At 42.5% G+C, this 19,503-nt stretch overlaps 1 protein-coding gene across 6 annotated transcripts in view; it reads right to left on the reverse strand.

Moving 5' to 3' along the window:
- Positions 1 to 15,359: 15,359 nt before the first annotated feature.
- ZNF516 (zinc finger protein 516) overlaps positions 15,360 to 19,503 on the reverse strand; it is a 353,996-nt gene continuing 349,852 nt past the window's right edge. For 5 of the 6 annotated variants that reach the window (XM_069219430.1, XM_069219434.1, XM_069219429.1 and 2 more), the window contains one exon: positions 15,360 to 18,025. In XM_069219430.1, the coding sequence (XP_069075531.1) occupies positions 17,966 to 18,025 (60 nt within the window). In that variant the 3' untranslated portion in view covers positions 15,360 to 17,965. The remainder of the gene's footprint in view (positions 18,026 to 19,503) is intronic. The other variant, XM_069219435.1, reaches the window with a different exon arrangement.

Here is a 19,503-nt window from a genome sequence, read left to right on the forward strand (position 1 = left end):
TACAACTGCCATCATCACATTTGTGAACACTCAAGAGGCACTGGTGAGGCAAAATGGGAGCATACTGAAATAAAAGAGCTCCTACACCACCTGTGAACCATAAAGAGTGAAAATAGGCATCTGCAGGTCCAAAGATACCACCTAGTCTCCAGGGTCAAGGGCAGACATGATCAAAGTCAAAAAGAACATCTTGAATTTGCCTCTCTCAGAAAGGCATTGAGAGGGCAAATGTCTAAAATAGGAAGAAGTTCTCTGTCATCAAGACTAGAAAGTTGGAGTAGAAACCAGAGCCTACTTCTGATGCTGGTACCCTCTCTAAAACCCTTTGGCCAAAACAGCCTGTATTTCCTATTGAAAGACCTACAAATGGTCCTCCACCAACTAATGTGAGGGTGGTGGAAGATGCAGCAGGGTGAAAAGAAATGGAAGTGCATACGCCTGCTGGACAACTTGCAGGACCCACTTGTCAGAAGTGATGGGTTGCCACCCTAACAGAAAATGTCAAAATTCTCCCTTCAACTGGGTGGCTGTGTGCCTTGAAGGACAAGACACACTAAAGAGGTATTGCTGCAGTAGCAGCTGGAGGGTTAGGGAACTGAGCTGCACCTGTGGTCCATGGTGTCTTTGGATACAGAGGCCTCAGTCACAAAAAGGCTGTACGATCTATTGGGCTGGTTTTGAAAACCCCTTCCATAGCCATGGAGGGGGTAAAACTGCTGATGAAACTGACACCAGGTCAAACAGGCCTAAGGAGCAATCTGTGGCTCTGCTGTCTTTAAAGCATTCAAAAGCATAGTCTGCCTTCTCACCTAGGAAGCAAGGGACATCAATGGGCATGTCCATTAACATAGACTGAACCTCCTTGGAGAACCCTTTAGACCTCATCCAGGTGCGTCTCCTAAGGGTCCCTCTGGTGGCAATTGCCTGATCAAGGTAATCTGCAGTATCCAACCCAAAGCAAATCGTGAATTTTGCGGCAAGGTGGTCATCCTGAATAGCTTGTGTAAATCTGGTCCACACGTCATCTAGAACAGCAGGCAGGACCTGAGCGATAGAATCTCAAAGGGCAGGAATATAGCGGTTCAATAGACCGCTAACAGTGATGATCCATAAGGTCAGGGTGGTTGAAGAGAATATGCGTGTCCCAAAAGTTTCAAGGTGCTTGGATTCTCTATCCGGTGGGGTACTAACTGCAATAGTAGTTCCTCATGGGTGCTTGCACCACCAAATTTTCCAGTTTTGTATTTTTCCATAGGAAAACTGGGTCGCCAGGGACAGGTTGATGGCAACACGGGTTCTAGAAATTGGTTTTGCCAATGTCCCAAAGAAGGTGTCAGTGTGGGCCTCAGTGAAAGTTAGGAGAGGCTCAATGTTAGTTTGTTTGGGTTGGAGTACTTCAGTGCAGACATTGTTTTTCACCTCCATGGCTAAAAATTGTAGGTCAAGAACCTCAGCAATCCTCTTTCACTACTGTGAAAGAGGTACTTTCTACAGTTGTCCACGCAGCTGGAGTGATAAGTCTAGTGTCTACAGATGTGAATCCAGGTCACTGACATCTCACAGCTCATCATTTTAGTTGTCATCTGTACAGGACTGAGCAAATGTGTCCCCTTCATTATAATGGTTGTTATCGGAATCTGTGCCTAATATATTATGGATGATCTGTCTCCTTCCTTGAAACAAGGGCAATGTATCAGAGTCCAATGATTTGCTGGAAGGGTGCAGCCCAGTGGGATCAGGGTGCAGCCTTGGTTGAAGTTGTGCCCTGAGTTAGCCCAGACTCAGGGGGTGATATTCGTTGTGTTTCCTCATATGGCATTGACTGTCTCAACAAAAGAGTCGATACTCTGGGGTCCAGCATGGGTTGTGGCACCAAGACCGATGCTGACACAACTCCAGAGGTTTCAACTGGCACCAAGGGCAGACCTGCTGACTGGGTCCCAGACAGAGGTCCTTGTGGTTCCCTGGGTCTGGAGGCACAACAGAAGGAGACGGTAGAGTGCTGAAAAGACACATCATAGCTTTGAACAGCTTGTGGATTTTCTATGGATTTACCGAGCGACAAAGAAAGTCACACTGCCCTAGGACAAGAAATGGAATCAATTCCAGAGGAGATTGAGTTCGGTAATAAGACTGAGAGGTATGTTTACACCCATGTGCCTTGTCAGGAGTTCAAGAATGGTGGGAATTGGCCAAGTGCTCGTGCTTCTTTTCTGACTTACCCGAGGACTTTGACTGTGATGAATATCTGTCACCAGAACAAGTTTGGGAGTGGAAAAGGGGATTTCCTTTCGACTCTGACTGGTCATTAAGTGAAGTCTTCTGGTAACTGATGACGTACAGCTTTGCCTCATGGTCCCGAATGGCCTTCATATTCATTGAAGCACAGGCACTACAGGTCTTGTAGTTGTGTTCTGACCTCAAGACAAATCTGATGGGGATCTGTCACACACCTTGCTTGTGACAGTACCTATGTGGTTTGAACCCTATGGCTTTAAGAGATGACATTTCCCTTGCACACTGGTAATTTAAGTACATTTCTAGAAAATGGCTTTGTGAAGAGACAAGGGAAAGATTCAGATCTGTGTCTGGTGGTATAGAGAGAGAGGAATTAGCGTCATCGCTCATGGGTGGGGTTTACTTGCAGCTTCACAACATTTTTGAAACACAACAACCAGGGGAATATTCAAAAGGTGAGGCATCTTCCATTAGAAGCATCCACCAAAAGCTAAATTATGCACATAATTTTTAAAAATCAAAAGTTCTTGGCTAATCTCAGACCTAAAAATTAAAAACACTAACACTTCTTCAGAATACCCTTTAGGTGGAATCATGCAAAAAACTTCAAAAAGAATCTATTCTGACAGAACACGTTACAAATGTCCTCATTCAATGAGCAGCAAACAGAAGAAGAAAGCAGTAGACTGATATGGGATGATCTACTAACTCACCTGTTAGAACCTGAAGGGCAGCAGGACACCACCTCCCACACTGCTGTTGATGATATTCATGATCAAGCCGCAATTTCGAAGCACAAATAGTTGGTTCCCTGCAGTTTAGTTTCCAAAAACAGACAAAAAGCACATAACCAGGAAATAGTACAACATATCCAACTCTGAAATCTTGTCCATGATAAGCCAGAATGGAATAATTTTCTCACATTCATAAAAATAGAAAATTCCATGTCAGAAAACAGTGCAAGTTTCGATTTTTATAACAATGCGGACACAATTCTGCAGTGAAGCTTTACTAATATATGTTGCAGCTTTCAACTTTTGTGTCAAACTATGAATATGTGTCTACTTTTCATCGGGATTCCTTGGAATTTCTAGCAGTACGTTTCTGACAAGAAATCTAAACTTCAGCACAATTCTTTATTTACACTGCTGATTATGACTTTTTGAGGAAGATCCACTCAACACAGAAAGGAACAAAACAATCAAAATGGTTGCATCAATTTTGCAGCTTGGATAATTCTGTGGATTCATGTACTGTGCATTATTCCGCTGTCTAGTGGTTGTTTCTAGAATCTTCTTGTTAGTCCTCTTTTCCATCTCTATCTCTTGTTTTTTGCTGGGCTTTTTTGTGGCAACTGGGTGCTATGCCCATTCTCTGACAGCTAAAGTGAGCCCTTGTGCAAAGCCACCATCTTCAGATTCTTTTTTCCCCTTCAGTGACTTTCTCTTGTCTTTGTTGACTTCATTTGTGTCTTAAGGTATCGCAGTATCTACCATTCTTTGTTTCACCTTATTTTCTGGGGAGGTGGGTGGTCACATGTGAATCCAGAAAATTCTCTGTGCTGTACAACTATTCCTACTGTAAGTATGTTTGGTTTTGCAGCATTAATTCTTTTCTGGATTCACATGTCGTGCATTGGTTTTGTAGCAGTATCTCTGATCACGCTTAAAGGTCAGATTAAAATGGTTGAGCTTGCAAACAAATGCTTTGGTACTCTGTCCCACGTCTGCCTCTTTGTTCACATGGATGTCCTAACAATAGTGTCTTGTGATGGTGTGGATTGACGACCATGTGGCTGCCATACATGTCACTTTTTGGCATGTTTGCTATAAATTCCAAAGTGGCTCCCTTTTTTCTTGTGGAATGCGCTCTTGACCTCGCCTACAAGCGTGTCTGCTTTTTTGGTAGCATACCTGGATTGTTTGGACTATCCACCTTGTGATGGTGCTCTTTGTCAATGGTGATCCTTTCCTAGAGTATGCAAACGATATGAAGAACTGACTCCACTTTCAGATCTTCTTTTCCATTCTAGGTAGTATATCATAGCCCTGTGTATGTCCCCCGTATGGAGAGTTATCTCAGCTTCTGTTATTGGTTGTTGAAAAAAGCTTGAAAGCTGGATTATTTGGTTTACATAAAACTGTGACATAGCCATGGGGAGGAACCCTCGTGAATGACTACACTGTCCTTGTGTATTTGCAAGTAGGGCTCTTGGGTGTTTTGCATTTTCTCGTGCTGCAAACAGGTTTATCTCTGGGGTGTCCCACTGTCCAAAGATCTCTTGGAGCACTTGTTTACTAACTGTTTGTGTGATACAGATGCCTGCCTGATTAGTCTGTCTGCTTCTCTGTTTTCTAGTCCTGGAAGATGCACTATTAGAGTTATTCCTCTATGAATGGCCCATATCCATATGTTCTGGGCCAGTGTTGACAGCACATGTGACCCTGTCCTTTGTTGCTTGTTCAGGTAGAACACTGTGGTTGTGTTGTCTGTCTGGATTTGCACTGCCTTCCTTTCACCTGTGTCTGAAAGGCCTTAAGGGTCTCAAAAAAAGTTATTAGTTCCAGGACATTTATGTGTTGGATCACTTCTTCTGCTTTCCATAGCTTCCTGATCTTTAGTTCCCCCTTGTGTGCTCCCAGGCACATCTGGGACGCGCCATTGGTGATTGTTGTGGTTGGAGTTGGCTGCGTGAAACAGCTGCCCACTGCCACTGTCCACATTCCACAATGTCATCTCTTCCTGCACTCTCAGTGTTACAACCACTGGATATTTCCAATTCTCAGTTGCCTGTGATGAATGGTTTTGGATCCACTCCTAGAGTGGTCTGATGAGTAGTCCTGGATGTGGGATCACGGAAATGCATGAGAACATCAAGCCCATTATTTTGCCCACAGTACTCACTGTCAGAGACTGACCATTGTGGTACCAGCGAGCCTGTTCAGTGACTGCCTGAATACTTTTGATGGTAGGGAAGGCACACGCCTCCAGTGTTGATTCTGGCTCCCAGAAAGAATTCCGGCTTAATAGATAACGTTTCTATGTTGGTTGTGAATCCAAGATTGTGAAGGGTGTCCATGATTGTCCTGATGTGCCTCTTGCATTGCAAAAGGAGCTTGCTTTGATTAGCTAGCTGTCTAGATATGGATATATATGGATATGCTTCCTTCTTAGACAGTCTGCCACCGTGGCAAGGCATTTTGTGAAAACCCTGGGTGCTGACTTGATTCCAAAACGAAGCACTTTGAATTGGTAACAGTTTCTGTTAATGATCAACAGTAGGTACCTTTTGTGCTTGTAGTTCATAGAGATGTGTAGGCAGGCTTTGTTTAGGTTTATGGTTGCCATGAAGTTCCTTTCCCATAACCACGGAATGACTTATTGTAGAGTGGTCACTTTGAATTTTTGCATTTTTATAATCTTGTTTAGGAAGCAGAGGTCCAAAATCGGCCTTAGAGACTTGTGTAGTTTTGGGAGGAGTTAGTATGCTGACTAGTTTTCTTGGTTGATTTCTGCTGTGGGGTCTCTCTCTATTGCCCTTTTTTCTAAGAGATCCTGTACCTCAAGTTACAGGAAACATCTCTTCTTCTGAGTGTGATCTTTTTTGGTCTGACCCCGGGGTGGTGTCTTTATAAGTTCTATACACAATCCAAGTTGGATTTGTTGAGGATCCATTTGTCTGACGTGATCCTCCTCCACTCCTGGACGAAGGACTCTATTCTGCCATTCTGCTGGTATTAAGTGGTGTGGCAGCTGGCAAGTGGAGTCACATTGTTGAGCAGCTGGCTCCTCTGGAGGGCTGCCCTCTTCCTCTCGCTATGCCCCAAAAGGGCTGGCACTGGGTTGCCACTGTTTTGATGGCTGTTGCTGCCCTGAATGGTGATGGGGTGTCTGTGGTGGCGTGCTCTGGAGGATTCCCCTTCCAGTTGATCTCCCATGGAGAATGTCCCTTTCTGATGGTAGCCTCAAAACTGCAGCACTTCTATGGCTTTGTCCATGTCAGTCTTTTTTAAGTTATTGTAGCGTGTGATCCACCGCAGCGCAGAAAAAGTGTTGTCTGGTAGAGAGGGTATTGATAATGCTTGCCTGCGCCTCGCTCTTGAATCCTGACACCAGTAGCCCGGTGTGCCTCCTCAGGGTTGTGCCTGTGACCATTTGGCTTCTGGCTGTGTATGCGGCATCAATGGCAGACTTCAGGCACATGTTGGTGATGGCCTTCTCTTCTTCCTCTAGTGCTCTCAGAGGTGATCCACAAACTGTCCCATATCTTTCCATTGTTGGAGGGCGTATCAGTTTAGGAGGTTGTTGGAGTTTGTGATCCTCCACTGTGTTGCTACACCTCTCTCCATTCTACACCCCACCCTTTCTAATCTCTTGCTCTTTTTCTCTGGGGGGTGGGCCCATGGAGATGGGAATGTTGGCTCTCTTCCTTGCTGTGGCCATGATTAAGAAATCTGCCATGGCATGTTCCCGGGTGTATAGTGGATCTTTAGAGGACTGCTTATATTTATTTTTTACCTTCGTGGTTACAGCCTTCCAGGCTGCTGACTCTCTGAAAGCCTCTCTTCCCTGATCCAAAATGCTGGGAAGCACAAAGTGGTACTGGTTTCTGCTCTGCAAGGGTATGAGAGATTCAAGTTCAAGAGGAAAGCATGTCTGTGCCTTTTCTTCCTCAAGTTGGACTTCATACCTGTCTAGCACCTTGTTAACCACTGAGTTATACATGTTGATGTCATCTGGAGGAGATGGCCTCAAGGAGTAGGAGTCGACTCCTTCCTACAGTGAAACAGTTTTGCTACTGGCTGTGTATGCTTTCAACATTTGCGAATAATCTTTGCTCTCCATCGATCACCTTGCCCCCGAAGAACATGTTCTGTTCTTCTTCTTGCTTCTCAGGTTTGGCCAGTGGGTCTAATTTGGAATCCTTCATCTCCTCCCAGCTAAATTTTCCCAAGGCCTTCTAAGGGATTTCGAAATCCTCTAAGGTCAAAGTCTCTTTTCCTGTAGTAGAATTGCTGTCATCTCGGATTCGAGACATCGTTTCTTGCTTTCAATCTTGAGTGGCTTCTTGTCAGCACTGATTGCAGTCAGAGTCCTTTTCTTCCGAACCGGGGCTTCGATGTCTATCAGTTCCTTTCCCATTTCTCGCTTGCCTTTCGATGCCAAGCACTTCACCTGGTTGGGGGTGGAAGAGGTGCAGGTTGAGGGAGTTTCTACCACTACTATCCCTGTGTCTTGTCCCATGGGGCTGTGTTTCAAATTCCCTTCGATCAATGATTCTTTTGGCACTGGGGTAGTCTTGTGGGACTTAAGAGTCTGATGATTTTTTGTCAGCTAGTTTTCACCCCCAACCCTCGAGTACCTGGGGTCTTTTTTTGGGGATCTCCCTCCTTTAGCCTCTTTAACAGGCATGTGACTCCAGGTCAACAATCTTTCTTTCTTTAACAGACCCTCCTTCTTGTGCTCCTTCTGTGCCCACATTGCCCTCTTCCTAGCTCGAAAGCTCAAGCTCTTGTAAAGATGGGATCTCCTTTTTCTGTGTTTGCATGGTGGGGTACTGTGCTTGTCTCTAGTCCTCAGTGTCTTTGGGAGGAACACAGTGCATGCCTTGCAGCCTTCAGCACTACTGTCCCAGGGTAAGAAGAGGTAGCAGACCTGGCGACTGTCCATTTGGGAAATCTGTGGTGGCATTTGGGACAGAACCTAAAGGCAGTGTACTCTACTTCCTTCTATGGATTTTGTCTCCGGTCCATGCATTCTCTGACCGCATGGTCACCCTCCCATGTGGTGCCCTTACTTTTAAGTGATAGCCAGTGATTTTCTTGTGCTTTTCTTTTTTTTCTCCACAAATGTCCTTTGTGGTGGATATTTTCCCTCTTCCTCTTCAATGGTTTGTCAACTCACAATCGTCTTGTTTCTTGGGTGTACGTGGAGCTCTAGCTGATGCTTCCAGATTCAAAAACAGAAAAAAAAAATCTGAAGGCAGCCGTGCACAAGGGCTTCCAGGGCGCACATCTGATGTCAGAGGAGGACAGACATAGCACCAAAAGGCCACAGAAGATGCCCTGCAAAAACAAAAGTGAGAAAAGAGGACTATAAAGAAGATTCCAGATCCAACCATGGCATGGTGGAATAATGCACAGCATAAAAATCATTTTCATGCTGCATTCTTTGTTCATGACACCTGGCGGTCAGTACAACTGACACAAACTTCAAACATTTGGTTCTGGAAACTGAAAAACTTTTCTGCAAGAGCCCATATATTAAAGGTCAAAGGGTGGAAGAAGAAAGGTTGGAGCTATGAGGAGTGACATAATGAGGAACAGTGTCTGGCTGGCATAGTATACATTTATTTTTAAAAGCTATGCCCCAAGAGAAATTGGCACAAAGGACAAATGCAATAGTAAATTTGGTCTGGTTTACTTAACTAGTCACAAACAGTGCACTTCAAAAGATCATACTGAGTTAGGCACTTGATGCACACACCTTTGTGTCCCTATCAAGTTCCAAAGCATAATAACAATACAATAATTAACTATGGTGGTAGATACACTTGTTGGAGAGATGACTGAGCAGTGCAGTTACAGGTTGACTCATCGTAAAATAACTTAACTTTTAAAGTGCTTGCTGCAAAAGCAGAGAGCAATATGCAAGTCACAGATTTCTATTTGATGTAGCCAGCTCAATGGGTTAGGGATTTTGTTTCAGAGATCCCTGTGTTGCCTAACAATCACAATTTATAATCCTTGTATTTATAGCTCAGCAATGTGTGCAGGAGCTACATGAAAACTGTAAGGCATAAGTTTCAAACCTTACTGTTTTTTTTCTCAATCCTTTCTACTCTAGGTTGCTAAAAGGGTTCCTTTGGGTAACAATAAATACTTAATTACAAATGCCAATGAAATAGGTAATAAAGTAAGTTAGTCATGTAGACTGACAGATCTAACATTCTTACAGTGCATGCATACCTCTCATATACCAAATTTGAAAAGTAAAAAACCTCAAAACATTTTTTTACGCTAATGTGGTGCTAAAGTGGCTTTTTACATGCAACATATTTACAAATTGGCACAATGCATGCATTGCTCCACTTTGTAAACCCTTGAGCCACTTTATGCCTGAGCCAGGCATAATGTGTGCAAGGGGGATTTTCCCCTGTTAGGGAGGGCAAAAAAATGGTGCAAGGAAAACTAAGAGAGCTCAGACCAGGCCTTAAGCGGGGGCATGCCATTGAATACAATGGGCCCATATGTACTCTGCAGGAGTAGCCCCAAACCTTTGACACTACTCCTGCAGAGTAGATTAATAGCATCAGGAATTCTGACGCTATTGCCCCCTACCCTGTGCCACGGTGCACCATATTTTAATAGAGCGCACACATGGTGGCGGTAGGGGGGTGCTATGGGGCTTAAGAAAAGTGGCACTGCACTGGGTGCAGCATCACTTTTCTTAAATCAGCCTCTCAGTTTCTTAGTTGTCCTATATAGCACGGACATCAAGGTGTAAGATTTCAGTTAACTCACAAGCAGGACGACACAACCAAAAAGTGTGCTGATGGCCGGTTAAGTACAGCATTTGTGTTAGGCTCAGCTGGAACTGAAATAAGATTCCTCCGCCACCATCTCCAGGCTGCTGCTCTGAACAAAGAAAGCACCCACCGTGCAAGTGTAGCCGAATGCAGCTGTAGCCGAATGTCTTCTGGTGTCAGCAAACTGCACTTGGATACAGCATTTTATTTGTGCTGGGCTAGATTTGGTTGAGTGATAGATGTTAGATCCGGAATCTACATTAATACCTTTTTTCAGTACTGAAACAAGAAAAATATTCACTGAAGCACTGATATTGCTACCATGGTGCAGTGTGGCCAGTGAGAGCCGAGGGATGTGTGGCATGCATCCAATGTAAGGGGGGTGTTTGGCTGCTGGCACGGCCCTACAAAAGAGTATGGAAGGAGGGCCTTATCTGCTATCTTCGGCTTTCTTTTGCAGTAGGATGTGGGGGTATCAAATACATCTGCAAGAGAGGGGTGTCTGATCCTGTCACTCTGTGCTCTGGTGTCACGGTTGTAGTACATTGTTACAAACTACTGAGGAGTAAGGGGCAGCACTAAAAAAAAACAGTATCCTACTGAAGAAAATAGTACGTCAAACGAAGAGTTGCAGTTGCAGAATGGGGTCTAAAGTCTCCTCTGGGAAACCCACGATATGAAGAGTATGCTCTATAGACACTGGTCATTTGTTGGGATTACAGAAACTGGAAGAAGGATAGAGAGCTGTATGGTCACTGCATATGCTGGCGGTGTGGGATACAGGAGGTGGAAACTGAACTGGGGAAATGCAGAAATGGGGGTGCAGTAAAGCTATGCTGCTCTTGGAAACCAGTGTTCTTCGGTTATGACTTTACTGTTCTTTCTGGTCAAAGCATTTGAAATAGCACTTTCGTGGAATGAGCCAATTCATTCAACACATGTCCAGAGCACTGGCGTGAAGTAGGCGCCTCCCAGGGAATGTGGGCTGAAGAAATCCGGAGATGCGGACCAGATGTTTACACCTGAAGTAAGAGTGATCCTCAGAGTGAAGGTCTGGTGTCTTAAACTGTAAATGGCAACCTCTCCCAAGGTAAGGGATTAAATCCTCGGCCTGGGATATAAACCCACCCCAACGTGGATAGTTACATACACAGCTACCTTCAGGATGCATGCTCATGTTTTCTTTTCTTCAAACATTAAACAGTTTCTCCTAAATTCCGAGTTCCGCTAAAGCCACTGACAGATAAAGCCAGCTAACTCGGACATGCAAGATTCATGCAATGCATACTAGCATCACTAGCACCATCTTTAGGTCTATCATGCTGAGTTCTTGTTAGACTCGCTGTTTTCCTAATACTACGTGGATATCATGAAGGCATCACTGATTTTGCAACGTGTAGTTTGTTGGTTAAATGTTCTGCTCTCTATTTTGCCCAGTAGTTCTGCCTCACAGCAAGGGTTTTTTGATATTTTGGGGAAAAAAAACTGTTCTTTAAAAACTCTACCTTGCTTTATGCTTGTTGCACACGATCCTGCACATTCAGGAAGCAGATTCCTTAGCCAAAAGCCATCGGAAAACACCTGTGACATATTTTTCTATAAAATGTACACGTGTGTTTTACATATTTTTCAACATCAGTTCAACATTTTGTGGGTTGATTGCTTGCGTCGAGAAAGTCAGTTACGTCGATAAATCTTGGCATTCTTCGTCATTTAACATCTTTTAAATAAAAAAATGTCAAACCTGTATCAAGTGCACATATTTTTTGGCTCATTAGAGAAGCCGGATATACACGAATACATCACATTGGTACATGTATTATGCAACACAGTGCATATACACACACACACATGCATATGATCACGACTCTGGAAGGTTCAAAGATAAGGAATGATAATCGGAAAATATATAATTTACTGAACTGAGATACCTGAGCACTATTTCAGTGAAACAAATATTTTAATTAAAACATTTTTCAATCGTGAATTCAGTAGCTGTATTTGTAATCCATCCCGCTATAGATTTTTTTTAAATGACATATCACTCCTTATTAATTTAAACAAACCAGAGACGGCTCCAAATACTCTTTAAAAAATTGTAAAATGTCAAGAAAGCAACGACGAAATGAGTAGTAACGTATTTAATGAATTCTGAAATAACTAGAAGAGAAACTACATTAAAGGCAAAAATGATACGTGAATAAATAAGTGAGGATTAAGGCGGGGTAGGAGTCCAAAATAATTATACATTTTTTTCATTACAGGTGAACAGAGGGAAGACATACAACATTTACATTTATAATGGGTGAGAAAAGACAGAAAGCAACCAGGCAACGTGCATAAGTGTTTAAGAAAGTGATGTAAACAGCACCAGGGAAAAAACGTTGTATTTGCATAGCAACAAGGACAGTGTTGTTATATTTCGGAGCACAGACGTCTAATATGCAACACACTTGATTGGTGGGATAAAAGAATGGAATTTTTACTTATAAGATAACAGCGTATTTTCATTGCAACAACAGGCCTGTGTCCTCCAGGACCAACCTAGGGCTGCTCCATTTAAGGAAAGATTTGAAGATTCGTCACTTTAAAGAACACCACATCACAATGCATTAAAAGTAAGTACAACTAAGCTTCCTCTACTGTTACTGAGTTTAAGCTTATCATTGATCATGTACAGCGCTCCACTGCCTTTTAGCTAGGTGTGCTTAAGAAGTACCATATACATACACACTACTTACATACTACAAGCCTTGCAATTAAAAAAATGCAAAAAGGGTGGTAACAAAATTCTAACTAAGATGACATCTAGTTGCACAGTGAAAATGTTGTTGGAGCGGATTTTGAAGACAACAAGTTACATACATGTGTAGAGCCACTTCAAAATGTGTCAGCACCGACATGATTTAACATGAAATAAATGTGCTACACAATAGTAAATGAGGAGAAAATGAGAGTTTTATGTAGAGAAGGAAGTCCGTTTTTGAGGTTTAGTTGAAAGGTGGGTGACAGCCAAAATGGTAGCCCCCCTTTACTTTTACTATGTTCTTAACAAGAAAAATATCGGCATGTGATTTCTTTAAGGTACTGGCCATTGATGTATTTAGTGACAGACCAATAAAGGGGCATATTTACAAGCCCCTTGAGGCACACTGCGCCTCCGGAATGTCTTTACACTGCAGTGGCACAGTGTGCCATCCCATATTTACAAGGCCAGATAAAGCCACCATGAGCAGCTTTTCATGGCCTTGTAAATATGGGCCCTTTTCACGCATAAAACTGTGTGAAAGTGGCATTCCATGGCTCTTGTTGTGCGTGTTCCCATGCAACACCCATGGTACGCTAAGAAATCTGACACATTCCCAGATTTACATGTCTGGGAATGTGTCAGATTTGTGGCGTAGAAGGGACACAAGGGGGAGAAATACATTTATTTTGCCCCATTTTTCCTCTTATTATGTGTGCTGCATTCTGCAGCCGCTTAGAAAGAGGAAAACACATCTCTTGATTGTTTTTGTGCAGGAAGGTGACCCTCCCTGCACAATAACAATCATCCCCACAATGCAGGCATTGTTGCACCATGGTGCAAGGGTGCCTGCATTGGTGCTAGGCAGCAATTTGTGCACCAGTACAGGGGAGAGAGGACAGAAATGTCCTGTATCTTGCAGATACAGCGCATTTCAGCCCTTTTCCGGTGGTGCAGGGCGGCACAGCAAGGCACGTTATTCACCTGCTTTAATTTATATAAAAGTGTGGGTGTGATCATACAATACAATGTAAATATGACAAATAATACATTTAAGACTTTGCTACTGTCTTGCAGTCCTCTCCTCTGGCTGCAATATGACTTTTCTTTTTACTATTTCTTTTACTTCGTCAGTCCTGATGGAAGGCACGTCTATATATGCCATGATTTGTAGAAAAAATTTCTGTGACTCCCGCCTCCCTAAAGTACAACGCAAGGACAAATTTTTCTACAACCACTTCTGGCTGGAATATGCTCCTCTTCACTAATATATTCACTAATATATTTTCACCTATAGGCATTTTATTTCATGTTTGCATCAGAGCTCTCATCTCAACCTTACACCTAAAATTATGCAGATATAAACCTTAGTGTCTTTGTGTTTTCTAATGAAGAAGGCAACATCTTGGTGGGTCGCATCAGATCTGTCTTACGCAGGTCTCAGAACAGTGTACAACAGTCTCACTGAGTCCTCGCCAGTGGTTTTTAAGCGAGTAAGACACTTGATAAGCTGCTGGTTAAACATATCTCAATTGACCTCATTTTGACCATGTTTCCCCACAATAATGAATGTTGTTATTTTTGTACTCCGGCCAATCAGATCCAGGCACATCAAGGGGTTCAATTATAAAAAATAACACAAGTCTGTGTGTTAATTAATTCAGGATCTTCCCATTCTTCACACGAGTCCATTACCTTTACAACTTTACAATTCCACTCTTCTGTTTTCTGGCACTGCTAACACATAGAAATGTGTGCTATTTCTTTCTTCCATTTTGAATTCTTACATCTTTTCTTGTATCCGTTTGCATTTGGAACATTCCTTGTGTGCGATTCTTAACATTTTTCACTCATTGCGCTCCTGCCCTACCCTGGAGTTTAGTTTGATTGACAGTTGAAGTGCTAGTTATACCTCATTTTAGTGACTGCCAAAAAATTATTCTACTCAGTCCCGTTTCTAGCGACTCATGTTGTATAAACAATCTTGCCATAGTCCTGGACTGTCTCGCCTACTGCTGGACACAGGTTGGTGATCACGAGATCTCAGTGTGCAATCTGACTGCTATCTGTCACAGTGTTACCATTTATGCAAACAAAAATTTACAATAGCCCTGCCGTGCAAGGCTTTTGTTACAGCTGTCTCTGGAGTTCGCTAATTAAGGAGCCCAGTCTATCTTACTGAAGTTGTTGTTGGAATATTCTAGTCAACTGGAGGTAGATGTTCTCCACCCAAAAGCATGCAGTGAACCACTTTTGCTAGCTAGCATTATGAATGCATGTATCTTGTCTATGTATGTATCTTGTCTCCCACCTTGAAAAAGTTCCAAATGTCTAAGGGCTTATTGGAAACGTGAACAGTTCTGAAAACTTGTTCGGGGGAGCATCTTTGGAAGTTATTTTGTGCTCTAAGATTCAGCGACGTTCTCTAGGAACAGGCCAAAATAAACCATTTTCAAATCTGAAAATCTATAATGTCTTTAGTGCAAGTGATCATCAGCAACAGAAAGCTTTTGCAACCACACATATTAAATATACAGGGGTACATACTTTCTCAACAAAATAGTTTCCGAATCTAAAAAAAATGCTAATATACAAGTGTCAGAATTGTTGACGAACCCTTTTCCAACATCCTCCCCTCAAAACACGATACTGCCACAGTTTTGGATGTATCTCTGCTGGCGGGTATTGAAACCTTTCAGCCTATCATCCACAACAGTCTGCATTACTTGAATAAGCTTGATTCATCAACAGGAAGTGATGTCAGAGAAGGAGATCTCCCCACACCCTTGTTCCCAGCTCCACTGAGGTCCTGTCAACAAATCAAGAGGATATATGGCAGACAGAAGATGTGCTCTTTAGATAATCAAAGCCTTTATTGTGTAAATTACATTAGACGGGAACACTGTAAAAAGTAGCCTGTTGAGGAGTGAGAAAACAGTAGATTGGCAGAGGTAGTAGAAATGTCTGTAACAGTCAACAGATGGTTAACAGGAGTGTGGCATGCTAAAAAATCTAGGTTTAAAAGCTGATCAAAACACATTGACTAAATAAATAATGAACAAAAATCACATTAAATACTAACGTCTAATTGATTTCACTAAATTAACAAACCAAAACAATACTGATGATGCAGAGGTTGGGGCGGAAAGAGCTAAAGCTTCACTTTTTAAAGAGCATGTGGTCTTTGAAGGGTATTGGCACCCTCAAGTTGTGTTTCGTATTCCACGAAGGGAACATCACTATTCTGCACTGTGCCCCACATCTCATTATCGGCATTGGTTTGCCACCACTCTGGATTCTCAAGAAGCTAAATTATGATTGGAAACTTACCATATAAGTACCCTGGTTCTAGGGGACACCCTAATACTTTCCTTCTTTTGTTAGGTGACCAGCTGCAACAAAGCCTGCGAAATAAGACCTTCCTTGTTAAACCAAAACTCTAACAAGGTTAGAGACACTTTGGGTTCATGGTGACGCTTAGTGTCGTGGCAACTTCACCTGGTTAATTCCAAGAAGACACCAGCTGGAAATGCAGATAATAAGTCTAACCTGAACCTCAAAATGGCAACATTGTCACTAATAAATGTGTTTGCACAGGAAGTGTACCACGGAATGTGCTATTATAGGCTATCAATCTGGTGGCAAAGCCACAATGAGAGGTGTTTAATCTCAATAATGACAGACTCTGCGCAGATTTTTTTCAGATTTCATGAGGTCTGCAGAAAACAGTGAATGTGCGCCCTTCGAGGAGATAACATTGTGAAAAGTAAATTCAAGTTAAAATGTCATACTGGGAAAAAATTAGGACTCTGAATCTTTTCAACGGTCGAACTCACAATTCATTTTTGAGAAATTACCAGCAGTATCCAGAACCAAACAATACATACAAATATATACTTATTTATAAATATATGTAGTTTGGGCAATTCGTTTTGCAGTTAAAAGAAACAGAACTTTTTGACAGAAGTCGATATACTACAATAAAAACAATCAAAAAATCTACTCATGATAACAATAAGTAAACTGTTGCGTTCATCGGTATTAAAGGTTAGCATCTTTTCTGTACATGTAAAATTATTGCTTTTTTGAAAAATATATTTAGCATGCTAGTTTTAAACCATTTCCTGCCTTTACAAAATGTTATATTTAAAAAAAATCTAGTAAAGCTTTTGCAAAAAATTTCACAGAACCTTTTTTTTTTCTTTTCCAAGGCAGCAGTAACATTTTCTGATAATGCATAAAATCATATGTGCAAAATATGAAAACTCTCAAAAATATTACTATCACACATAGTGTCACAGCAATAGGGAAAGGAAATATTTATACCTGGTGAAATGCCAGTTTTCATGGTAAGTATGCTGTGGCATGCCACAAGCCTCTCATCTCCCTGCCATGAAAACCCGCACTCAGAAGACTTACTGTAGAAGAGGTATATAAGCTTGCCCCAGAACCCAACACCAACAGTGACTATCATCAAGCATAAGGCATGGCAGCGCCTCAGAGAAAATGAACCTGCTGCTACAGAAGAAGCTTAACTAGGCCTTCGCCTAGAAGGCCACGCGCCTCGTCAAACAGTGAAGCAGCCCAGTCAGCAGCACCTCAACTTACCAGGCCCAGAACCGCAGCAACATGCGCGTGGACTCATCACAGTAGCTTCTGCGTTTGACATTTGTTTTGCATAAATCCATTTTGTGAGCAGGTTTTAGAAAGTAGCCCTATAGCGACAGTGTCCTGAGTAAAACAAAGAAGCCTATCCGCCCCCATGGGCTTTTACCATTTTTTACTTAGTGTTCAGCTAATGCAATCTTTATCTCCACAGAACAATGTTGGGTTATCTGTACAAGTTTTTTTTTTATTTCCAAATTCTCACACCAGCAATGGTGCGTCAGCATGGTAGGCCCAGCCACGGAGCAGTGGAAATGTCTGGTGGTCCCATGCGGTAAAGGAATGAAACATTGCAGGGTATTGAGCTTCTCAGCCCTCTCAACATTGAGCGAGCATTGGACTTCAGAGCACCCAGAGTCAACATCTGCTGTTCCTGGTGACAAGGAGCAATGGTTCTAGGTATACTACTACCTACTCGATCCCGCTTTCCAATATCCACACAGAATGAATCAGCATCTAAAAATACTGGGGAGACCTGTTCTGCATTCTTCTTTTTAGAGCACTTTGTCATACTGTGTTGGAAACATACCTGGATGTCTTGAATTAAGAGTGCTTGTCAAGTTCACCAATTATGAGAGAGGGATATATATATATATATATATATACACACACACACACACACATTCACTCAAGCACGGTGGCTCCAGGGAAGAGATGGCTCGTGGAACTGTTTTCTAACTTGTCTATTATTGAGTTGCTGGTCTCCAGGTGCTCAGTCTGTCGGAACTGCTTGTCAGGGTACTCGCTGTTTTCAAAGGACAGCCGGTGGACGCACTGCACGTGAGTCTTTAGATTCCCTTTCTGAGAGGCACTGTATGGGCAATATCTGCACTGGAATGGTCTCTCCCCTGAAACACAAATGGAAGACAGGAAAGCTTAAGACAAACATTGAATTTATTTCACCAGATTTATATGTAGCTCATTTCTAATCCTATGCGTCACGTGGCTTTCGGACTGTCTCGGCCTTCAGCAAAGCAGGCCTTACTTCCATTTACTCCCTTTAATTATTGGCACTTTATGCATTAGTTAGGAATTTAAATACATCAAATGTACATTTTGAAAGAAACCACCCAGAGAAAGGCATGAAAAGGTCCCTTAAGTGACATGACAATTATTGGCAAAAGAGCAACATTGAAAGGCAGAGACCAAGAGGGTGAGAGAGGGAGAGGGGGAGAGATGTTTAAAAAATATGTGCACTGCATGACAAAAATGTAAATAAACACGAGCCTGAAGCTTAATGACTATGTCCTAAAATGACACTGCGAGCATGAGTTGCTTAACAGCAATCAAATCCGTAATGTAGATAACTGGGACAGCATGAAAAATAAAATGTTAAATGCATTAACCTTAAACCGAGGTCCCGATGAACTGAAACTGGTCATTTTACATTAACACGTGCCCCTTGAGTGCAAAAACCGTAGACAAATCCACCCCTCCCCCGCAGGGCCAAACGTGCAGGTGAAATGGGGGCTGGTCGCGGGGGCTTTCAAAATAGCAGCAAAATAATAAAATAACGACCTGTCTGTACATTCACGGACTAACACGTTAATTCTTTGTGAATCTGGGAAGGGTGGTGCTGTAAGCTGATTTTTCTGGAGTTGGTTAACTTACTCCGACATCTCCGCGTCTTTAAGGAGTGACGCGCATGTGGTGAATTACTCTATGACCTACATATTACTTCATAAGATTATTCTGAAGATGCCCATCCTGCGTGCAGGCGGACGTTTCACAGGCGAAAAATGAGTCCGGCATCAGGAAAAATACACATCGCCTCGACAAATGTAAGTGATCCGGCCAAATAACTATAGCAACAAGCGTTTTCACTATCGTGGGCATTCTCCACGAAGTTATTTTCTTGGCTCTAGTGCCCTCTATCGGCATACTTTCAATACAGACCTTATGTAAACAAGTAATACCCATGTATGTGTGTCCACATCCGCGACGGTCCATCTCATCATGATACTTGGAAAGAACAACACTTTTGCTTTCACCTTTTAAAGGCTGACATGAGGATCATTGGACACTGAGGCATGTAGAATTCGCACCAAGGAAAGAGCTACAGAAAGCCAAATCTTCCATCACACTAGCATGCAATACTGAAATGGGAGTAGGCCGGTATAATAATCCTAGGCAAAAAAGTTTTAGTATGCATTCTGGGAAAAACACAAGTGGTCTTCGACCAGTTAGTCAGAGCTGTGGACACCTACAATGTGGTTTCAAGAACTCCACTGTGCAGGCTTTGTTCTTAACAAAACAGGCATTAAACACCATCACCGTTTTGCCTGCGACTTAACACTAAGCTAGATAAACAACCATGCAAGGGAGA

Source organism: Pleurodeles waltl, chromosome 2_2 (genome assembly GCF_031143425.1).
Source record: "Pleurodeles waltl isolate 20211129_DDA chromosome 2_2, aPleWal1.hap1.20221129, whole genome shotgun sequence".
In the NCBI taxonomy this organism is placed as follows: Eukaryota; Metazoa; Chordata; class Amphibia; order Caudata; family Salamandridae; genus Pleurodeles; species Pleurodeles waltl.